The 17,589-nt window shown below is 43.0% G+C and overlaps 1 protein-coding gene across 2 annotated transcripts in view; it reads right to left on the bottom strand.

Moving 5' to 3' along the window:
* Positions 1–17,589, bottom strand: part of RagC-D (Ras-related GTP binding C/D) — a 38,651-nt gene that overhangs the window by 14,186 nt on the left and 6,876 nt on the right. For both annotated transcript variants that reach the window (XM_065438469.2, XM_065438470.2), the window contains exons 5-6: positions 16,942–17,141; positions 7,954–8,068 (exon numbers count right to left, since the gene is read on the bottom strand). In XM_065438469.2, the coding sequence (XP_065294541.2) occupies positions 7,954–8,068; positions 16,942–17,141 (315 nt within the window). The remainder of the gene's footprint in view (positions 1–7,953; positions 8,069–16,941; positions 17,142–17,589) is intronic.

Below are 17,589 nucleotides of genomic sequence, written 5' to 3'. Positions count from 1 at the left end.
TAAGGCAACATCGATACAAAATAAAGAGAAAGAGAGAGAGGGAACTAGCCCTTTCGAAGTGTCGCCTAGCATCGCTCTGGAGGTGCTGCAACCTTCCATGGCTCATAAAACAAAAATTTTATTGTGCTGTCGCCCCTCATGTTCTGCCAGAACCGATTACTCGCTTCGCTCTATGGTGGCTGCTACCGTGATAGTTTAGCACTATTCCCGCTTTAAAAGCACCACGATTCTGGCATTGAAAAATGCAGCAATCGCCACTACAGCTGACTTCATGTGACCGTATTAGAACCCATGGGAGCCAGGCTTGTGCATTGTTTTTGCCAACCAGACCCACAAAATTTTTTTTTCTCGGAATCTGACACCATCTAGTAGTGCAGCATTCACATTAAAATGAAAAAAAAAAGTGACTTGCACTTTTTTGTGGCATTTACTAGATGAAAGGAAATCCCTGGACAAGTGAGACTCGTCCCCGACACATTTGGAGAATTGGACAAAAAGCTTGGACAAGTGACACCTGTCCTTGGCACGGAAAGAGCTTATGAAATTAACCATGGTATTATTATTATTATTTACTATTATTATTACTACTATTATTATTAACCATTATCATTTTAACCGACAGTTGCCTGCGAGCAATGGATTGTGGTAATGAACGTATAATGCTTGTTAATGTTCTCTAGGCAGGGAGTTTCTTCGTTTATTGCGTATTCCAACTTAACTGAACAGGTGCTTGTATAGTCAAGATTTTCCCTCTTCTTGCTTGAAGTGCGGTGTGCATGAGGGGGCTTTGTCCCGAGAGATCAGCAGGTGTCGTCAGACTCTTAACCAATCTGTTCCTCAATGTTAAGCAATACAGTTTACATTCGTTACAACGGACCCACATACAACACTTTTGGATATAACGAACCATATTTTAACCTAAGTTTACCTATTTTATTAATGCAACGAAGTTCACTTTTAATGAACTATCAATGAACTATCAGCTACAGCAAATGAAATTAATGGAAATTTTTGTCAAAATAGGGCTTATAAAACAGACTTTTGCAGTGTCGATAGGGGCTGGCAAGTGACTTGCGAGGGTCAGCCGACGATTGCGGCTCCTCAATATAGTGCGCAAGAGGGAGGGAGGAAAGTGGGGCGGAAGCGTGCCCTCATTTACGCGCGAGGCACGGGGGGATGGAGGGAGGGAGTGGGTTCTACTCGGAAAGCACAGGTGCAGTATCTTGAAAGCGATCTGCGATGTGGATAAAGTTTGCCCAGTGCCGGTAGCTTTGTATGTGCTGCGCTTTCGATGTTTAGTTCGCATTGAAGCGAGAGAGAGCACAAAGATCAATTCACTCGCTGTTGCTGCCATGCTTCCTCACTCCGACGTTTTGACAGCAACTTTTCGTAGTCACCGAGCGAGATGCGTTCATGTTTACCTGTGTGCACGTGCCATGGTGCTTGTTAATTTAGTAAGCTAATGTTTACAACTTTAGGCGGCCAATAACACTACTATCCTTATTTCGCATAGCTGTCTACTAATTTGCTATCGCAATCAATGCTTCACTTTTCGGGCAAAACTGCGACTATTGTTTTTTTGCTTTTTACTTTGGACGTTGGTCACTCATTCTTTGCAATAATGTTGTTACATATCGCAACCACAGTTTCGGAAGTGAGGCAAACAGCGTGATGCTGTTTTGAAGAAGATGGCAATTATGTCGACATAGGGACGTCACTTGCATGCTTCTCACACTTGACAGGTTGATCATAAGGGGGCCCAAGATGGCCTTATCACCCCTTGCGGTCTTGTGTTCGTCGACAACCTCCTGCCCTTTGGTATTTCTTCTCTTTGTCCATCCCTTTGCGTCAGCTCAGGGAATAAAAGGGGCGATGCTGTTTCGGAGAAGAGGGCAATTATGTCGACATGGGGAAGACCGCTTGAACGCTTCTCATGCCTGACAGGTCTATGTCCAGGCTTACTGTAGCAGCCTTTCCTGGGACGAGGCAAATCATCTGGTCATGGGAACGTACGCCTGAACGTCTCTCACACTTTAAAGCCCCTGCATCTACGTGCCACCGCCGGCCAAGCTAAGTACCGCCAACCTATCCTCCTCCTCCACGCTCCTCTCCTCTCACCCCCCTAGCTTCCGGCGTGAAGCGGAACTTACGTAGCTTCAACTTCCTGTTCCGAGTGGAAGTGACGCTATGTTTTTTAGCGTTGTTTACTTTCGCGTCGATAGAGAGGCTTTAATTGCACCAGCTGCGGTTGAAACTGTGAATGCGATTCAATCCAAGAACCACCGCCTATTGTAATCGGCGATCTGGTCGTGTTCGCTGCTTCGCGTCAACCTGCGACGGGTTGTGCCACGAGAGACAACGTACAGTGGAATGTAGTGCCTGGGTGCTTGAAGACCGCTCCCGTTTTTCGTGCATTTGGAAAACAGCGACCGCAAACTACTACTTCAGCGGAATACAACAGCTTGTCCCCTTTGAATTCTTGTTTTGAAGCATACATCCCCTCCAGCCAGCACGTATGGAGGGACTTTTAGTGAAGGAGTTCGCGACGCCAATTTGTACGGCAGACGCATAGAGTTTATGCTGTTGATTCTGAGGTTGAACTTGTCTCGTACGGCAGATCGAAGGTAACGAACGCCCCAAGTGCGTGCGCTGCGTGAAGAACTGCAATGACGTGAAGCTATGAAATATAACAAGTTCAAATTTGCGTGGAGGACATTCAGTGACATGGTGAAAACAAGTGTGCTTTTCTTGTGCGATATGAGCGGAGGTGTGCAGTGAATTGGAATTGGTGCGTGCGCGCGTGTTGTAACGCGTGCAAAGGTGTACGGTGAATTGTGTTAGTGTTGTGACGCGAGCAGATGTGTACGGCGAATTATGTTCGTGTGTTGTGCCCCAGCCCATGGCTCTCCGCACTTGGTGCAAAGCAAAGGCAAAGCGTGCGGGCGCAGCGTACGCAAACAAGCACGTAGATGCACACGAATGACGCTTGGTGGAATGGCTAGAGCGAGCTACTCAAATTAGCACCGGTTGCTAAGCACGGGCGTCTCACCATCGCCTGCAATCACAGTGGAAATTCTCGCAGCGCAACTCCGGGAAGCGTAAACGCCGGAACCGGAAATCTTAAAACCGGACATGCCGGAACCGGAAACGCCGGAAGCGGAAATGCCGGAACCGGATTTGGTGTGAGGGGAAAAGGTGGTTGGCGGTACTTAAGAGAGCGGCGGTGGCGCGTGGATGGAGGGGCTTTATCACACTTGACAGGTCGATCATAGCACAGTGAAGAAGCAGAAGCTTCTCTCGGGTTGTCAATTTTTCCGATCCATCATACAGGCTATTCGAACGATATCTCAAACAGCAGCAGATGCTCATGAGTGTGTTATTTTGATAGCAGTTGTCAAACCCAAATCAAATGCAAATACCAAATGCAACTTTATTGCCTCCTTTGTGGGTTACTGTACAAGTGTATGTATGTAGTGTGTGTACAAATTATGAGCTATCCTTCCTGCCATGTAGGGTTTTCACTCACACAAGAGCAGACAGTCGATTTCAGACTAACCTTCGAATGAAGCTTGACCAGCTGTCTAATCCCTTACATATCGAACACTGCCTGTGCAAATGCCCTCATTCACAACAGTGCAATATTCTGCGGCAATCCACATTACTGTACAGCACAGTACAGGAAGTGAAAGTGTGCGCAGGCTCTAGCACCAGTTGGAAGTTATGAAGTATGAGGAGGCTTATGCATGCTCCCTGACCCGACAACCACTGCTCCGTAAGCCTGAAGAATGCAGCAAAAAACAAATCAGCATTTTTCTGTAATAAGTAAAAACAATTTCTCCCAGTACAATAGGAACTTACCAGTTTTCACATTTCTAAAGCTACTGTTTTCCCGCACATATGGCTAGAATTTACGCCAACAAATCTTTACAACAATTCGTTTTCCGTGATCTGAATTACAAAAGTTGGTCAATCGGAACCAGCTGCATATTTTGTACATATCAGATTTTTTTACTCAGAGTATTTACACTAAAATTATCAAATTACTATTTTAATTCGCGCTCTTTGAGGTGCTTCTTTATAAAGTTTCACATAAGAATTCAGAAAAATTGTCTGATAAATTATAACCAGCTATACATCAATTAAAGAGATCAGTGGTAAGGCTATAATTTGACGTAAAGGAAAAAAAATAGGCACATTTCTAGTGGTAATGAAAGAGTTAAGTGGTGACTTAAAGGGCCCCTCATAGGTCCCATAGCAAATTTTGGTTATACGCTGGAAGTTGTTATGTGTCCTTTAGGGAGCATTCTGCCGCAAAAGTTTTTCAAATTGGTTCATTAATAGCCGAGATACAAATATTTCAGTGCCACAAACCCATGATTTCAGCAGGTGGGCTCCACAACCAAGCAAGATACTCTCCCCACTCGCCCTACCTAGCCTATGCAAGCGAAATTCCTTCCCTGCGTTCTCCAATACCGGACCTCAAGGATTGTGTGATGCATACGCCACAGGCCCTGCCTTCATTTTTTGTTTTTTTGCTCCTTGCTTTCTTGTTTTTTTTTTCTTCTGTCCTAGCCACTTCAGTTGACGGCGTCACGCGTGACCTGTTGTCTTGTTCACAATGTGCACGATTTTGTGCGATGTGCACAAGGAAACATGACTAGCGGTATAATTCAGTGCTACACGAATACTGACGCAGAACAAGCAGATCGCAGAGCATGATCACGCGCTGGAACAGAGTAGAAAATGGCATAGTTTCGGCACCTATGCACGCGACCGCACGACCGTGGGAACAAGCAGACAAAGCGGAAGCACATCTCTCTTGCTTCGGTGCGAAGTAAAATAAGAAACATGCAGACATTCCGTTTGCGTTTTATTATTTTTGTAAAGTTCAATTCGTCAATTCAACCAACAGATCGCACAGATAACAGATGTCTTGAACAGCTGTCGAAGTCACATGTCACCACAAGCGACGTTGTACTGCGGACACGACTACATACGCACAGGGGCACAACTACGCCACCGTCCGGCTAGGCGCGCGGCGGCCACGAGAAGGGAAAACGGCGTTCGGTTCGAAATTTCAGGTCTTTCCACAGTGCATAGCGATGTAATACTTTGCAGACACGATTGTTATTGCACAATGTATGCTCTGCGCTTATCAGCTTAAAATGGCCAGACCTGGCAAGGGGCCCTTTAAATATAAGCACACGCTGCGAGACAAAGGTGCCTCTCAATGACCACCATGACACCATATCAAGGTTGGGGGCTAGAAATAAAAATCAGTAGTGGCACAGGCAAACCTTTTTCAGACCACCATGTGGTCTCATGCATGGCCACATCAACATGTATTACTGTACTGTAATTTAGTCATGAACTTTACAGTAGCGCAAACAAATCTAGCTTATCATTACATTTTTGCCATTTTAATAATGCAGCCACCCATTCCATTTGCAGCCAGCACTTCCAAGAAAGAAATTTTAAAAACTAATCCAAGGCTGTTCAATAAGCTGGTCCAGCAAGATGATTGAATTATCTTTATCAACAGTGCCCCTGACTAAAATTCACGAATGACTTGTTGAACTCTTATAACTTCAGGAGAGAATCTACTTGAGTTAAGAAATCTCGCTGCAATAAAAGAAAAAGATGCATTATTACGTATACAGCATAAATGCCCATTAACTGAGAAGCATTTAGCCGTATGCCAGTTGTCACTCGGTGCATTAGTCATCAAGCCATAAGGTCAGAAGCATGGGCAATGCTGCTTAAATCCTTTGTAGGATTGCCTTCATTTCCTTTTGTTGTGCCAAGCTGTGCCCTCGCTATTGTTACGGCTGCCACCAGTGGTTACGGGGACGAAGTTTCCGTGAACTTCAACAGCGTCTGCTTGGAGCTCGAACCACACTGACCACCAGAGAGAGTCCGGCAGGGAAGACGAGATGATGTAAAAACGAATAACAGAAGTTTCATACATCGTTATGACTGAGCGGTGCGCTCCAGAACAAAATGTACAGAAATGTGTATGACATGCGTGCTCCTGCACGCAAGGGCAGAGATCTGTTCGTGGCGTCTCGCTGGCCTACTTGTACGATACATCTTCCGGGCAACCTCATTCTCTCTTGCTCCCTGGTAGAGGGACATGTCAGCGCACTCTCAGCCCACACAGAGGAATACGGAGAAAAACCATTCACTGGCGTAGAGGTGAGGAGCATAGGTCATGTGAGGTCAACACACTGGTCAACGCACACACAGGAATTTGAGAGAAAGCACTCCCCGGGGTAGAGGGGGTGAACGTAGGACAAAGGAGAGTAGGATTTGCACTGGTGCACAATCCCGTCGCACACACCCGACGGGGAAGTCTTTTCGTGTTGACGAGCGTGGCGATTAGGCACGTCGTGTCTCGGGCGCATCCGTTCCATTCACGGCCGCACAAAGTGAACTGTAACACTATTCACAGACCCATGACCCTTGCTACCAATAGATTTGCTTTCCTGCAAAACTTAGTCATGTGAAAGCCTGACCTAATTTTAGAAGTCAAATTCTAACATGACAGGAGTTTGCTAAGGAGCATGACAGAATATGCAAGACATTCAGCACACATTCGCGGATCGTGTAGAAACAAACATGAAGAATCACGTCTACCACCACATGGCCAGCAGTATATATACTCTATTAGTTTAGAATATTCTATCATATCAAATTTTCAAAAAATTTCAAGTACATTGTTTTTGGATCGAACACACAAATATGAAACTGCAACACTAAATTTTTGTCATAATTTTGAATATTTGCACTTGCCTACCTGTCAGCAAAAGCAAAGTAAAAAATTTTTTTGCAAATTCTTACAGTATTTAAGTAAAGGAAACTCACATGAGGTAAACAAAGCTGGACCCCATATTAGAAATAAGCGCATAAAATTAAATGTATCTACAAGTGTTCAGCACGATAACACGAAGAATAAAGATATAAAATATTTTTGGTCAAAGATCCAACTGGTTGGGAAGCTTTAGCTCAGGAGCTCCTATCTAATACACATGGAAAAGGAGAAATTGTTTCTCTCGGGAACTACAGCACCGAATTTGGTTGTTTGTTGCAATTAAAGAAAAAAGTTAAAATCCAGTGGCTGCAGTACGTGGATTTTATTTAGGTTATCAATTTTTTCATAATAGTTGAAAACTGAAAAACTTAGAAAAATGAAACTTAGGTTTACAACCTGGTAACTCAGCAATGCAATACGATATCATAATTCTGTAAACAGCATTTGTATAATACATCTAAAGCGGACAAAATTGATATATTATACACCCCTGTGAAATGTATTACTAATTTGTGAATATGACTTTTGCAATACTCATGTAAACATTCAAACAAATCCAGGAAAGCTGTACATTAATAAATTGAATTTGGTGATGAGTTATAGATTTGTAAACTTCATGCTTCTATTAGTGCATTAGCATTAGGAGTGTCAAAGTGAAAAAAAAAATTATGTGCATGAAATGTGGGAAGCTGATCATATGGTAGAGGTGTATGTATGTGTGCGTACTGCAACTGATGGTGGTCTGCTCCGGATCACTGTCAGTTGCATGGATCCGGGACCTCAAAGAGGTACGACGAAATGCCCCCCAACGAATTTCTCTCACATTTACGGCTAAATTGCCACCTAACTTTTCTTTGAACTTCACAATTTTTGGCAATCTTTGTAAAAAAAATCCGGGGCCTAAATAAAAAATCCAGTTCCTACAGTCACCAGAATTTAACCTCCTCTCTAAATTGCATTAAACCTTATTCAAGCCGGTCCAGTGGTTATCTCAGAAAAGCATTTCTGTGTCTTACATGTATTTGAATAGGCAGCAATGGAGTTGGGCCCAAGGTAAAGCTTCCTCTCAACTGAGAGAACGAAAGCTGATCTTTTATATTTCCAGACCTCAACTGCCTGTCTGCTGACAAGCCAGGACTCACCGAGATGAAAATGTTGAGGAGGTTTTCTAACGTTGGCAGCTCGGGGATTAACTTCTGAAGCACCTTGCTGAATGCCTCAAAAATAGAGTGGTCGTATATGCTGGTGAGATAGAAGCTGTGAAAAGACAAAACAAAGACATGCAGGGCATTAAACTGGCAGGTATTTATGCAGTTGAGAACTACAAAGAATTCATACCAAGTCTGTTAGTGACACAATCGAAAGGTAATCGCTTTAAGGGGAACACTGTTTACAAAACCACATTTGCTGGTTTTCGACCAGGCATGACAAAACCGATCACACTAAGGCTTTCTGGATTTGATCGTTTAACACAAAGAATGAGCAAAATATTTGTATTTGCGAAAAAAAAAAGACAAAGCACAAAATCTCCTGCAGATCGCTTCAAAAGCAGCAACTGCATAGCCTGAAGTAGCAGCTTGTGGAAATCAACCAGTGCGCTTACCGAAACATGTTTTCCAAATTTTTATTTCGCTCCAATGTGGGGGTGCAGATCTTACATGCCTCATTGGCATCTCTTGTCACTGAAGGCATTTGATATATGAAATAATTATGCTAGAAATCCATGACCAGCCCCAAAAGTTACAGCAAATGGCCACTTCCGTGAATAATGAGCCTATCCTTCAGCATGTTGCAGCTCTACTTGAAGAAAATCATTCGGAGCAATACTACTCAGTGAAATGCACTCAAAGCAATTAGTAGTTCTATTGATGGCTATTGTCTAGTACATCATACAAGTTGCATAAGACAAGCCTCAATACGAAATGATTCACATTTTCTTTCGAGCTGCTTCATCACTCCAATTGTTCAGCACTGTAAACAAACAAATAAACATCACACCAGGTGTTTTATTAATGCCTCATGAATTCTACGTCTTTCATGCTACAGCCAAACATTGCTATAATCAAACGGGCTAGGACAAATGGATACAAGAATTAATCTTAATTCTTCTTGAAACTTCCAAAGAAAGCATGCATTTACAATTTCCTAGCAATGCATACAAGACAAACTATTTTTAGTTCACAGTGAAGATTTGTTAATTATGCACAGATGAGGCCGAAACATACCAACACACAATGTTGCTAGTAGTTTGTCTGATCCTGCAGTTCAATACTTCTGCATGTTTTCAGCCCCTGCACTGCCGTGTTGGTTGAGTGATGTACACTACCATGTTGGAATTAAACACAGTGGAGAGCATGGCCTGTCGTACACGGTGCGCAGTCCTACCACAATCACGATAATCAGCTGCGCATGTGTTGTCTTAAGGGGGTTTGCAGCTTTGCATACTTTTCTAACATTCGCGAATATCACTCAGCTCACTGGCGTTTATTGCGTGTGTTGTCAAAGTGCCTGCCATTTCATGAAACACAGATTTAAAATTTTACTTCACAGTACAGGATGGCCTGCTGCTTTGGCAGCACCTACCTATGCCCACCTCCAACCACCGCGGGGCAATGTTGCCCGTAAGGGCAGGCAATAACAATGTCGTACAATTCTGGCTCCTCTTTCACCTTCCGTATATTGAGGTTTACAGCATATTTAACCCTTCCATGAGCAGCGGGAAGTGTACTTCCTACCTTTTACGTGTGTGTAACAAGGCCGTGTGAAGAGCTAATCCTATCAGGGGAATATGTTGCCATCTTACAGAAACATCATAAAATTTTTAAGAGATGCAGTGATGCCCTCTGTTGCCATAAAAATAGGTCTATGGTGCTTCCCAAGCTTTCAGCTCACCCCAGCAATGCTATCCACTTCATCATTTCACATGACTTGAGGATTCAGAAGGTAAGTAAAAGCTTTGAAGCAATTAATTATGTGGGTACTCCAGGCACACTTCTGCTGTCGGCATCGCCGTGAGGTGCTGTATAAAGTCCGAGGGTGATAAAATCGTTGCCACAAGCCATATGCACGAGTGAAAGCGTGCGAGGGTGAGCCGGCGATTGCGGCTCAATCTCGCATGCGCAAGCGAGGAAATCAGGGTGGAAGTATGCCCTCTCCTGTCACATGTGAGGCAGGGAAGTGAGGCACGGAGTAGGGGCGGGGGGAGGGCGTTCTTCGGCGGCTGCTGCTTACAGCACGGCCGTGTGGGTGTCATATCTAGCACGCCAAAGTGTGTGCCCACGCAGGCCTCATCTTCAAAGCAATCTGTGATGTTTGCAGAGTACACACAGTGCCAGTAGCTTCGTATGCACTGTGCTTTCAACGTTTCATTCACGTTGAAGTGAGAGATTCATGAAGGACAAATCACTTGTTGCTGCTACCACAATTCCTCACTCCAGTGTTTTCACAGTGAGTTACCACAGTCATTGAGCGTGGTGTATTACACCCACTAGGCAGCAGGAATAATACTTTTCATTGAAGTACTTCTGCAAATTTTACTTTAAAAATTTGAAATATTTACGGTGAAAATACATGGCCTAGTTTTGTGGAAAAAAACTGCTTTTAGACGCCTGTGCTGTGTATAAAACACTTGCCCATGAAAAGGTTAAATGTCAATAACTTTGAAAAGCTTGTCAACTTAGTAAGCTCAATTTACTGCATAAATGCAGGCTAAATAACACTACTCACACAAGAAAGCGCTAAACCAGACATATCTGCAAAGAAGTTCCCTTTTCCTTGTTTACTTCCACTACAGCAGGACAATGTGTATTGTCACCTAGCCAACACTGTATGGCTGGCACGACAGCGACATCACATGACAAGGAGGGCTCATGTTGTCATAGTCCATGGGAGGGACGAAGCTTAGATAGTCCTGGAAAAATTTGCACAGACACATCTTCAGCCCCAATGAGCAGGGTGCCGCCCAGCAGGAAACAATTCAGGCCGCCAGATAAGATATGCCAGATAAACTAACTCCCTATGCTTTCTTTGGAAGCGCAGCTTGTAAGACCAAGATTTTTGCTATTAGTATCTGCGCTTCATAGTGTTCACTGACTGAACTGGCAAGTGAGCAAGCAGGCAAAACCAAAAAAAAAAATAAAATGAAAAAAAAAATTTACCCGGAAATTTTCATGAACTGAGAGTGCAGTTATGCGCAGCTTGAAACACCCATTATCAGTCCACTGCAATTTCACAGAGTGGAATCTCCAATCCATTATCAGAAAGCAGTATCAAAACAGTGATTTGGTAGGCTAACATGGTAGAAAACAAACAGCACGAAAGGAACACAGGATGAAGGAATCAGACGACATGGGGACACAAAGAAGGAAAACACAAAGATCTAATGCCCTTTGTGCTACTTTCTGACCCTTCGTCACCTGCAGCACTGCTTTCAGGTGATGAACATGAAATAACTTGCCCTACATTTTGCCACATTCCAGTTAATCTCTATCTGCATCAGCATCACCTTCTAGATAAGCGTGCATTGAGCTTTGTGGGTAGTTTCCACGCCCAGAGCTGTCCATTTTTCTGTCCTCTTTAGTGCTTATTTTCTGCTCTGGCATCTTTTTTCTGTCCCGCCTGTTCTACACCAACAATAATGCTAAGTAAGGCATCAACCCCACACCACAAGTCAAGGTGCAGTCAGCAGACTTTTCGCGTATTCAACGTACACATACCTGCCGACCTGCAAACATCAAACATTTTTTTTTTTTAAATACCACGGATATGGCTGAAGCGGGAGGGGAAAAGCAGCATACATATAATTTTGTAATGTCACCCGGAGCAAACACATTTTGTGGAATACATGTGCACCTTATTAACCTTTTACTTGTCAATGTTGATTTACACTTAGACAGCACAAAACCAGCAACACATTATTTTCTGGATCAAAGTGACTTTCGAAGCTACAGTGATGCTGATGATGTCACCTGCTTGAGGAAGTACACTGAATAAACTTACTCAAAGCAAGAAAAAAGCAAGAACTCCTCTGGTACATGGTTTATTGCACAAGTACCATTACAATTAGTTTGTTGCATGCATTTTTTTGTATTCTTATGTCACTTAATCATTAAAAACCTTAAATTCTGTCCTAAATGATTTGACTTTTTGTAAAACTTGTTGCAATATTCAAAAAAATTGTAAAACATGCCTAAATTTGTAAATTTTACGATAAAGTTCGCAAGAGTTGGCAGGTATGTGTACAGTAAAGGCAACAAAACTACACCAGAAGTCAAGGTGCTGTCAGCAAACCTTCCTCCTGTTCAAGGTACAAATGGCTTGACAAATGCAAACTTTTTCTCTGTTTATTTATGGTCCTAATTTGATAAAGCCTTGTGTAGGCTGCACAAACTACTACAGATTGAAACTTAAGAGACTGAGACTATGTTCCCAGGCTTTGCAGAAATTGAGCTTTTCTTGCAAATCCAGTGTCCCGTAAACTTTGGAAGCCGACTGTACCAAACTTTAGCTCCACCTTTCACCATCTCCTTCTGTTATCCCTTTCCGAGAGCTAGCCGATTTTACGTACCCTGTTAGTAAACAAAATGTGTGAGCACTTCCTGCATAGATATAATTATTTGACAGCATTTGTTAGTACAGTGGAATCTCGTTGATAAGATCTTCATGGGAACCAGAAAATAAAATGTGTCATCCCAAAATTGTATTACCCAAATCAAGATACAAGAAGTATGAAAATAGGTGTATTCAGCCATAAACTAAACAAAAGGTTCATGTGGCATTGAGTGATACTCACATGTTAAGTGATAGCAACACTCGACACTACAAGCTGCAGCCAACACATTTATGCAGTAAAGTTAACATAGCTCATCAGTTTGTGCTAAGCTATGTTCGTTTCAATGTCCGTAAAAAAGTAACCGTCTTCTTTATTGTTGTTGTCTTCGCATCCCTACCAATATCATCATCATTCTCTACCCGACTCGAATTGGCAGTGGCTCTCTCCCGGTGGTGATTTCTCGGCACTGCAGCTGAGTCTGCACAGTTACGGACGCGTAACAAACTGTTCGTGGGCCTCTGGAATGTTACTTAAGCTAGTACACTGGAATATAAAGCCACGAGTTTTAGAAATACCAGTAAAAGCCCATTTCTACAATCGTCTCATCCAATTCCAGGTGAAAATGCAATCGCAGCAACTGTATGAAAATACATTGCTCCTATGGTATGTTGGCTGGGAAAAACAGAAAAACGTACCGTATTTACACGATTGTAAGTCAACCTATTTCGTCAACCTATGTCGAATTACAATCAAAACGAAAACTGCTGTTCCATTCGCGGTGACACCTTCAGAACGGCGGCGCTTGCGGGGAGTATCGGTAGTTCATGGAAGAGCAGACACCGCTCACGTGTTTCTCTTTCCCTGTAGCTCTTAGCTTTCTCTATGCTCTTAGTTTGACTAAAGACATTGGTTTGACGCATTCGACTTGACTGCCGGCTACGTGCTACTTTCATGCTTCCTCAGTCGTCATGGGTGCTCCAGGCCCACTAATCATACGGCGCTCGTTCACAGCAGCGTTCAAGAGGGCTGCCATCCTTTAAGCCAAAGGAACAAATCACTGCGCAGCGGGCCGCAAGTTCGATGTTTCTGAACTGATGGTGCGAGAGTGGCGACTGCAGCGAAGCGAAATTTTCTCTTGTGACGGCAAGTGAGGAATTTCGCACGTGCCGAAGTCTGGACGCTTTCTGGAGCTGTAGGCCAAGCTTGCAGTGTACGTCACTGAAATGCGAGATCGGTCCCTGCAGTGCGACATGGTCATGAAACAAGCCCGGATCTTCGCCGTTCAGGGACCTGCTCCACCGTGAGTACAATGAGTGGCTGGCGGCAGAAGACCGCGAACTTACACCAACCGGACCTGACAAAAGAGCCTCCCTTACGGCTGCGTGTGGGCTGCTGTTCCACAAGATGTCGTGGTGCGGTCATTTGGCAAATGTGAAATTTCGCTGGACAACGACGTGCTGTGGGACCATAGCAGCGCTGATGATGGCAGCACTAGTTAAGACGAGTAGTCCAGTGACCATGTCAGCTACTAATAAGTTTTCGTTATTGAATGCGCCCTTGGGTATGCTCTTTTTTTTTTCCCTGTCACACGCGATATGGGGGGGGGGGGTCGATTTACATTCGTGTCGACTTACAGTCGTGTAAATGCGGTATTATAAAAAAAAAAATACATTTTATACAGAATTGTATCAACGAGATTCCACTGTAGTACACGACAGGTATGACAATTCAGATGTGTCTAAATTTTTGACCTGCAACTGCCCAATCTTCTGGCCTTTTGAAACAGAGCCTACGAGTGCAAGATGCCTCACAATAGGTACGATTCAAGAGCGCTATAAGCATAGCACATTGCAAAGATTGGTCCTGTTGCACCCAAAGGCCCTATTAAATTTCTATCAACAAAAACTTTGAGTAGTACAATTTAAATACAAGCCGCCTTGGCAGATAGGAGCATGTTTTCTATGACTGTTCATAGTAATATTGCTATGATACTTGCAAGATCACAAACAAAGTGGCCTTAGATGACTACAGGCCAAAAAGAATGATAGCACAATGCCAAAATTAGAAATCTGACAAACACTTAAGGGAACAGCAAAAGTGGTTGACGATCAGGCACCAGAATCAATGCATACACAACCCAGCTGATCTTATTGTCAACACTTCATCTCGCATCCCTGCGTCACGCGCACTGATAACACCCTGCATTTGTGGTTCAGTCAAGGAAGTTCAGTCAGCAAGTTTACTCGTGGCTTTCACAGGCTCTAATGGTGCAGGACTTGAGAGAAGCACACATAAGGACACCACAGGCACTTCCAACTACATGTTCGTAAAATTGATCCTCAAGCACACAAAAATCAAATTGTGGGTTTTAACATTCCTAAACAGCACAATGGGTTACAAGGGATGCTGTAGTGGAGCACTCTGGATCAATTCTGTCTACTTGGGGTTCTTTAATGTGCACCCAAAGTGCAGCACATGAGCATTTTTACATTCTGCCCCATCAAGGGCCGGGTATTGGACCCACGACCTCATCGGTGTAACATCACAGCCACTGCTCAAGCCACTGTGGCAGGCCTCAAATGCATGAAGTTCGCCAATTACACGTTCATTCACATGCAGATAGATATTGATGCATGCAATGTGCTGTTTCATGTTTCTCTCTCATATTTCACTCTGCATGTCTATAAACATTCCAGCCTTTGAATGCATTCCACAGTGTGATAAAATGACTCGCAAAGCTATGGCTTCTGTGGATAGAGGAAACCCCCGAGCTGCATATTATACAATGCCTAGACTTTAAGAATATCCAATAGACTTTTCAAGATATCTTTGGCTTTCCGATAACCTCAGTGCCAGTCAAAGGCTCAGTTCCCATAGTGCAGCAAGAAGTGTCAAACTTGGATTGCGATTTCGGTGGACTGCATGATAGTGAAATAACCACACCCAAGACTCACACACTCAGGTGATAAGTGTTCACTAGGAGCTTATTAGAAAAGCACACACATTTATGTGAAAAGGTGAGACATTATCTAACAAGATGGCCAGGTCAAGTATCCAGAATTGTGAAATAGAGAAAGGAAGAACAATCAACTAAGCTAGTTTAATGACATCGAAAAAAAAAACAAAAAATAATAATAATAATTAGAGCTCCTAAAAGCAAATTTGATATTTTACGACATGATGACTCTTGCTACTATTCAAGATCTGCCATATAATTTGAAACATACCACTGTTGAAGCTAGAAAGTACTGAAATTTCATTTATTGCTCAAGATAAACATTTATTAAAACAAGTGCATGCTGAGAAGAGGCACTGTGTTTCATAACCACAGCTAGAATTATCTGTACCAGAGACAAACAAAAACATTTATGAAGTTTCATGAAATATTCATGTTATGGTGACCAAAATTACAGTAGCCATTAACGAAATTGATTTTATGGTGTGGTGAGCTAGTCGTGGGTCATAATAACCTAAGGGATTCGAAAAAAAAATAAGAGTCTGAAAAATTGGTTGGTGACTGTATCTGCATCGTCCTGAAATCAGTTTTGTGCTAAAGCTGATGCAAACAAAAAATAATAAAATTGCTAGCATCACTATGACAATTGGAAACAAGCTGTAAAAATCAGGCACTCGATGAGACAATAGTAAAATATGACAGGTATGAATGAATGAATTCTGGGGTTTTTTACATGCCAAAACTATGATTTGATTATGAGGCACACCGTAATGGGGGACTGAGGATTAATTTTGACCATCAGGGGATCTTTAAAGGTACACCAAAGTGAAAAATGATTTCTTCTGCATCAATAAATTACCGTTCTACAACACCAAAAACACCACTCTTACAACGATAAGACATCTGGTAAGCCAGAAAAAGCGCAGGAACGAAATACGGGTGGCGACGCGTACTTAAGTTTCCGCACATGGGGGCTGTGATGTCTTGGATTTTGATGGCATCTTCTAGGGCCTACTAATTATATATAGCGGTACAGATTGACTACATTGTGTTCTAAAGGAACCAAATATTAAACATAGCAAGTTTCGGGAACTTTTATTCAGACAACGCGGCCCAAATGCGAAAACACTTTGGAATCCCTGATGTCATGCTGACGTACCGGTGCCGGGGTTTCGGCACAAAATTCAAATACTGATACTTGGACCTTCATTTTCTCATCTGATAATCAAACCATTTTTTTTTTGAAGTGACTGCTTACAGGGTTCTCAAATAATGCTTCATTAAGCTAAACTGATTTATTCTTTCGTTTTAGTGTCCCTTTAACATGCCCCCAGTGCATGGGACACAGGCATGGTTGCATTTTGCCCCCATTGAAATACGGCCACCACAGCCGGGATTTGATCCCGTGACCTCGCGCTTAGCAGCACAACACCATAGCCGCTAAGCCATCGCGGCAGGTAAAGCTGGCAAGTATGCTATTCTTTGTATGTGTACATGTTTCCATGCAACAAACAACCAGTGTTCAATTGGCACATATGCCTGTTTCTCATCTGCTTCGTCTGCCTCATTAAAGTGCACTTCACTCGTGGCCGCGGTACAGTGGCGAAAAAGTGTCATGTTCACCTGAGCTGGACGCTGTCAAGCCCCCTGTCAGCAAGGTCGTCTGTTGCCCGCTGATGGATATCTCTCTGGATCTCAATCTTGTGGTCGTCCGAGAGGCCATCCACTTTGTGTATGAAGACCTCGATCTTCATGTCTGGATTTACTTTGGTTGCCATCACTACAGTCTTGTTCAACTTCTGCAGCGCCTCCATATAATCGTCCTGCACGTTTGGGTTGCATGTCGTGTTAGCGCATCTTCCATTTAGTAGGCACACTGCACAAGTCACACCTAAGCAGAAGTACATGCAGACGAAAGCTGTCAAGCTAATTTCCAATCAGCATTACCAGATATTGCTAAAGACATTGGCAACAGATGTGAATACATGATCATACGGTGCAAGGCTATGTATCCCTTTTGTTTCAATAGACCAATTTCATTTGTCAGCACTTCCGTGTATGCAATATGTAGGACTGGCAAACTTATTGGCAATGACTAGGCGGTGAAAGATAGCAAGAAAAAGCTACAGAAGTGGGAATGCCACACGAAAAAAAAAAAAAAATGAGTCATAGTAAGAATTCCGCATTAGGTTACAAAGTTTCTGGTAATAACAGTAATAATTGATGGGCATAAACACTACAAAGAAACACCTCTACTGTGAGAATGTAGCA

The sequence above is a fragment of the Dermacentor albipictus genome, chromosome 5 (genome assembly GCF_038994185.2).
Source record: "Dermacentor albipictus isolate Rhodes 1998 colony chromosome 5, USDA_Dalb.pri_finalv2, whole genome shotgun sequence".
Classification (NCBI taxonomy): Eukaryota; Metazoa; Arthropoda; class Arachnida; order Ixodida; family Ixodidae; genus Dermacentor; species Dermacentor albipictus.
This window is presented reverse-complemented; position numbering and strand designations above follow the sequence as displayed.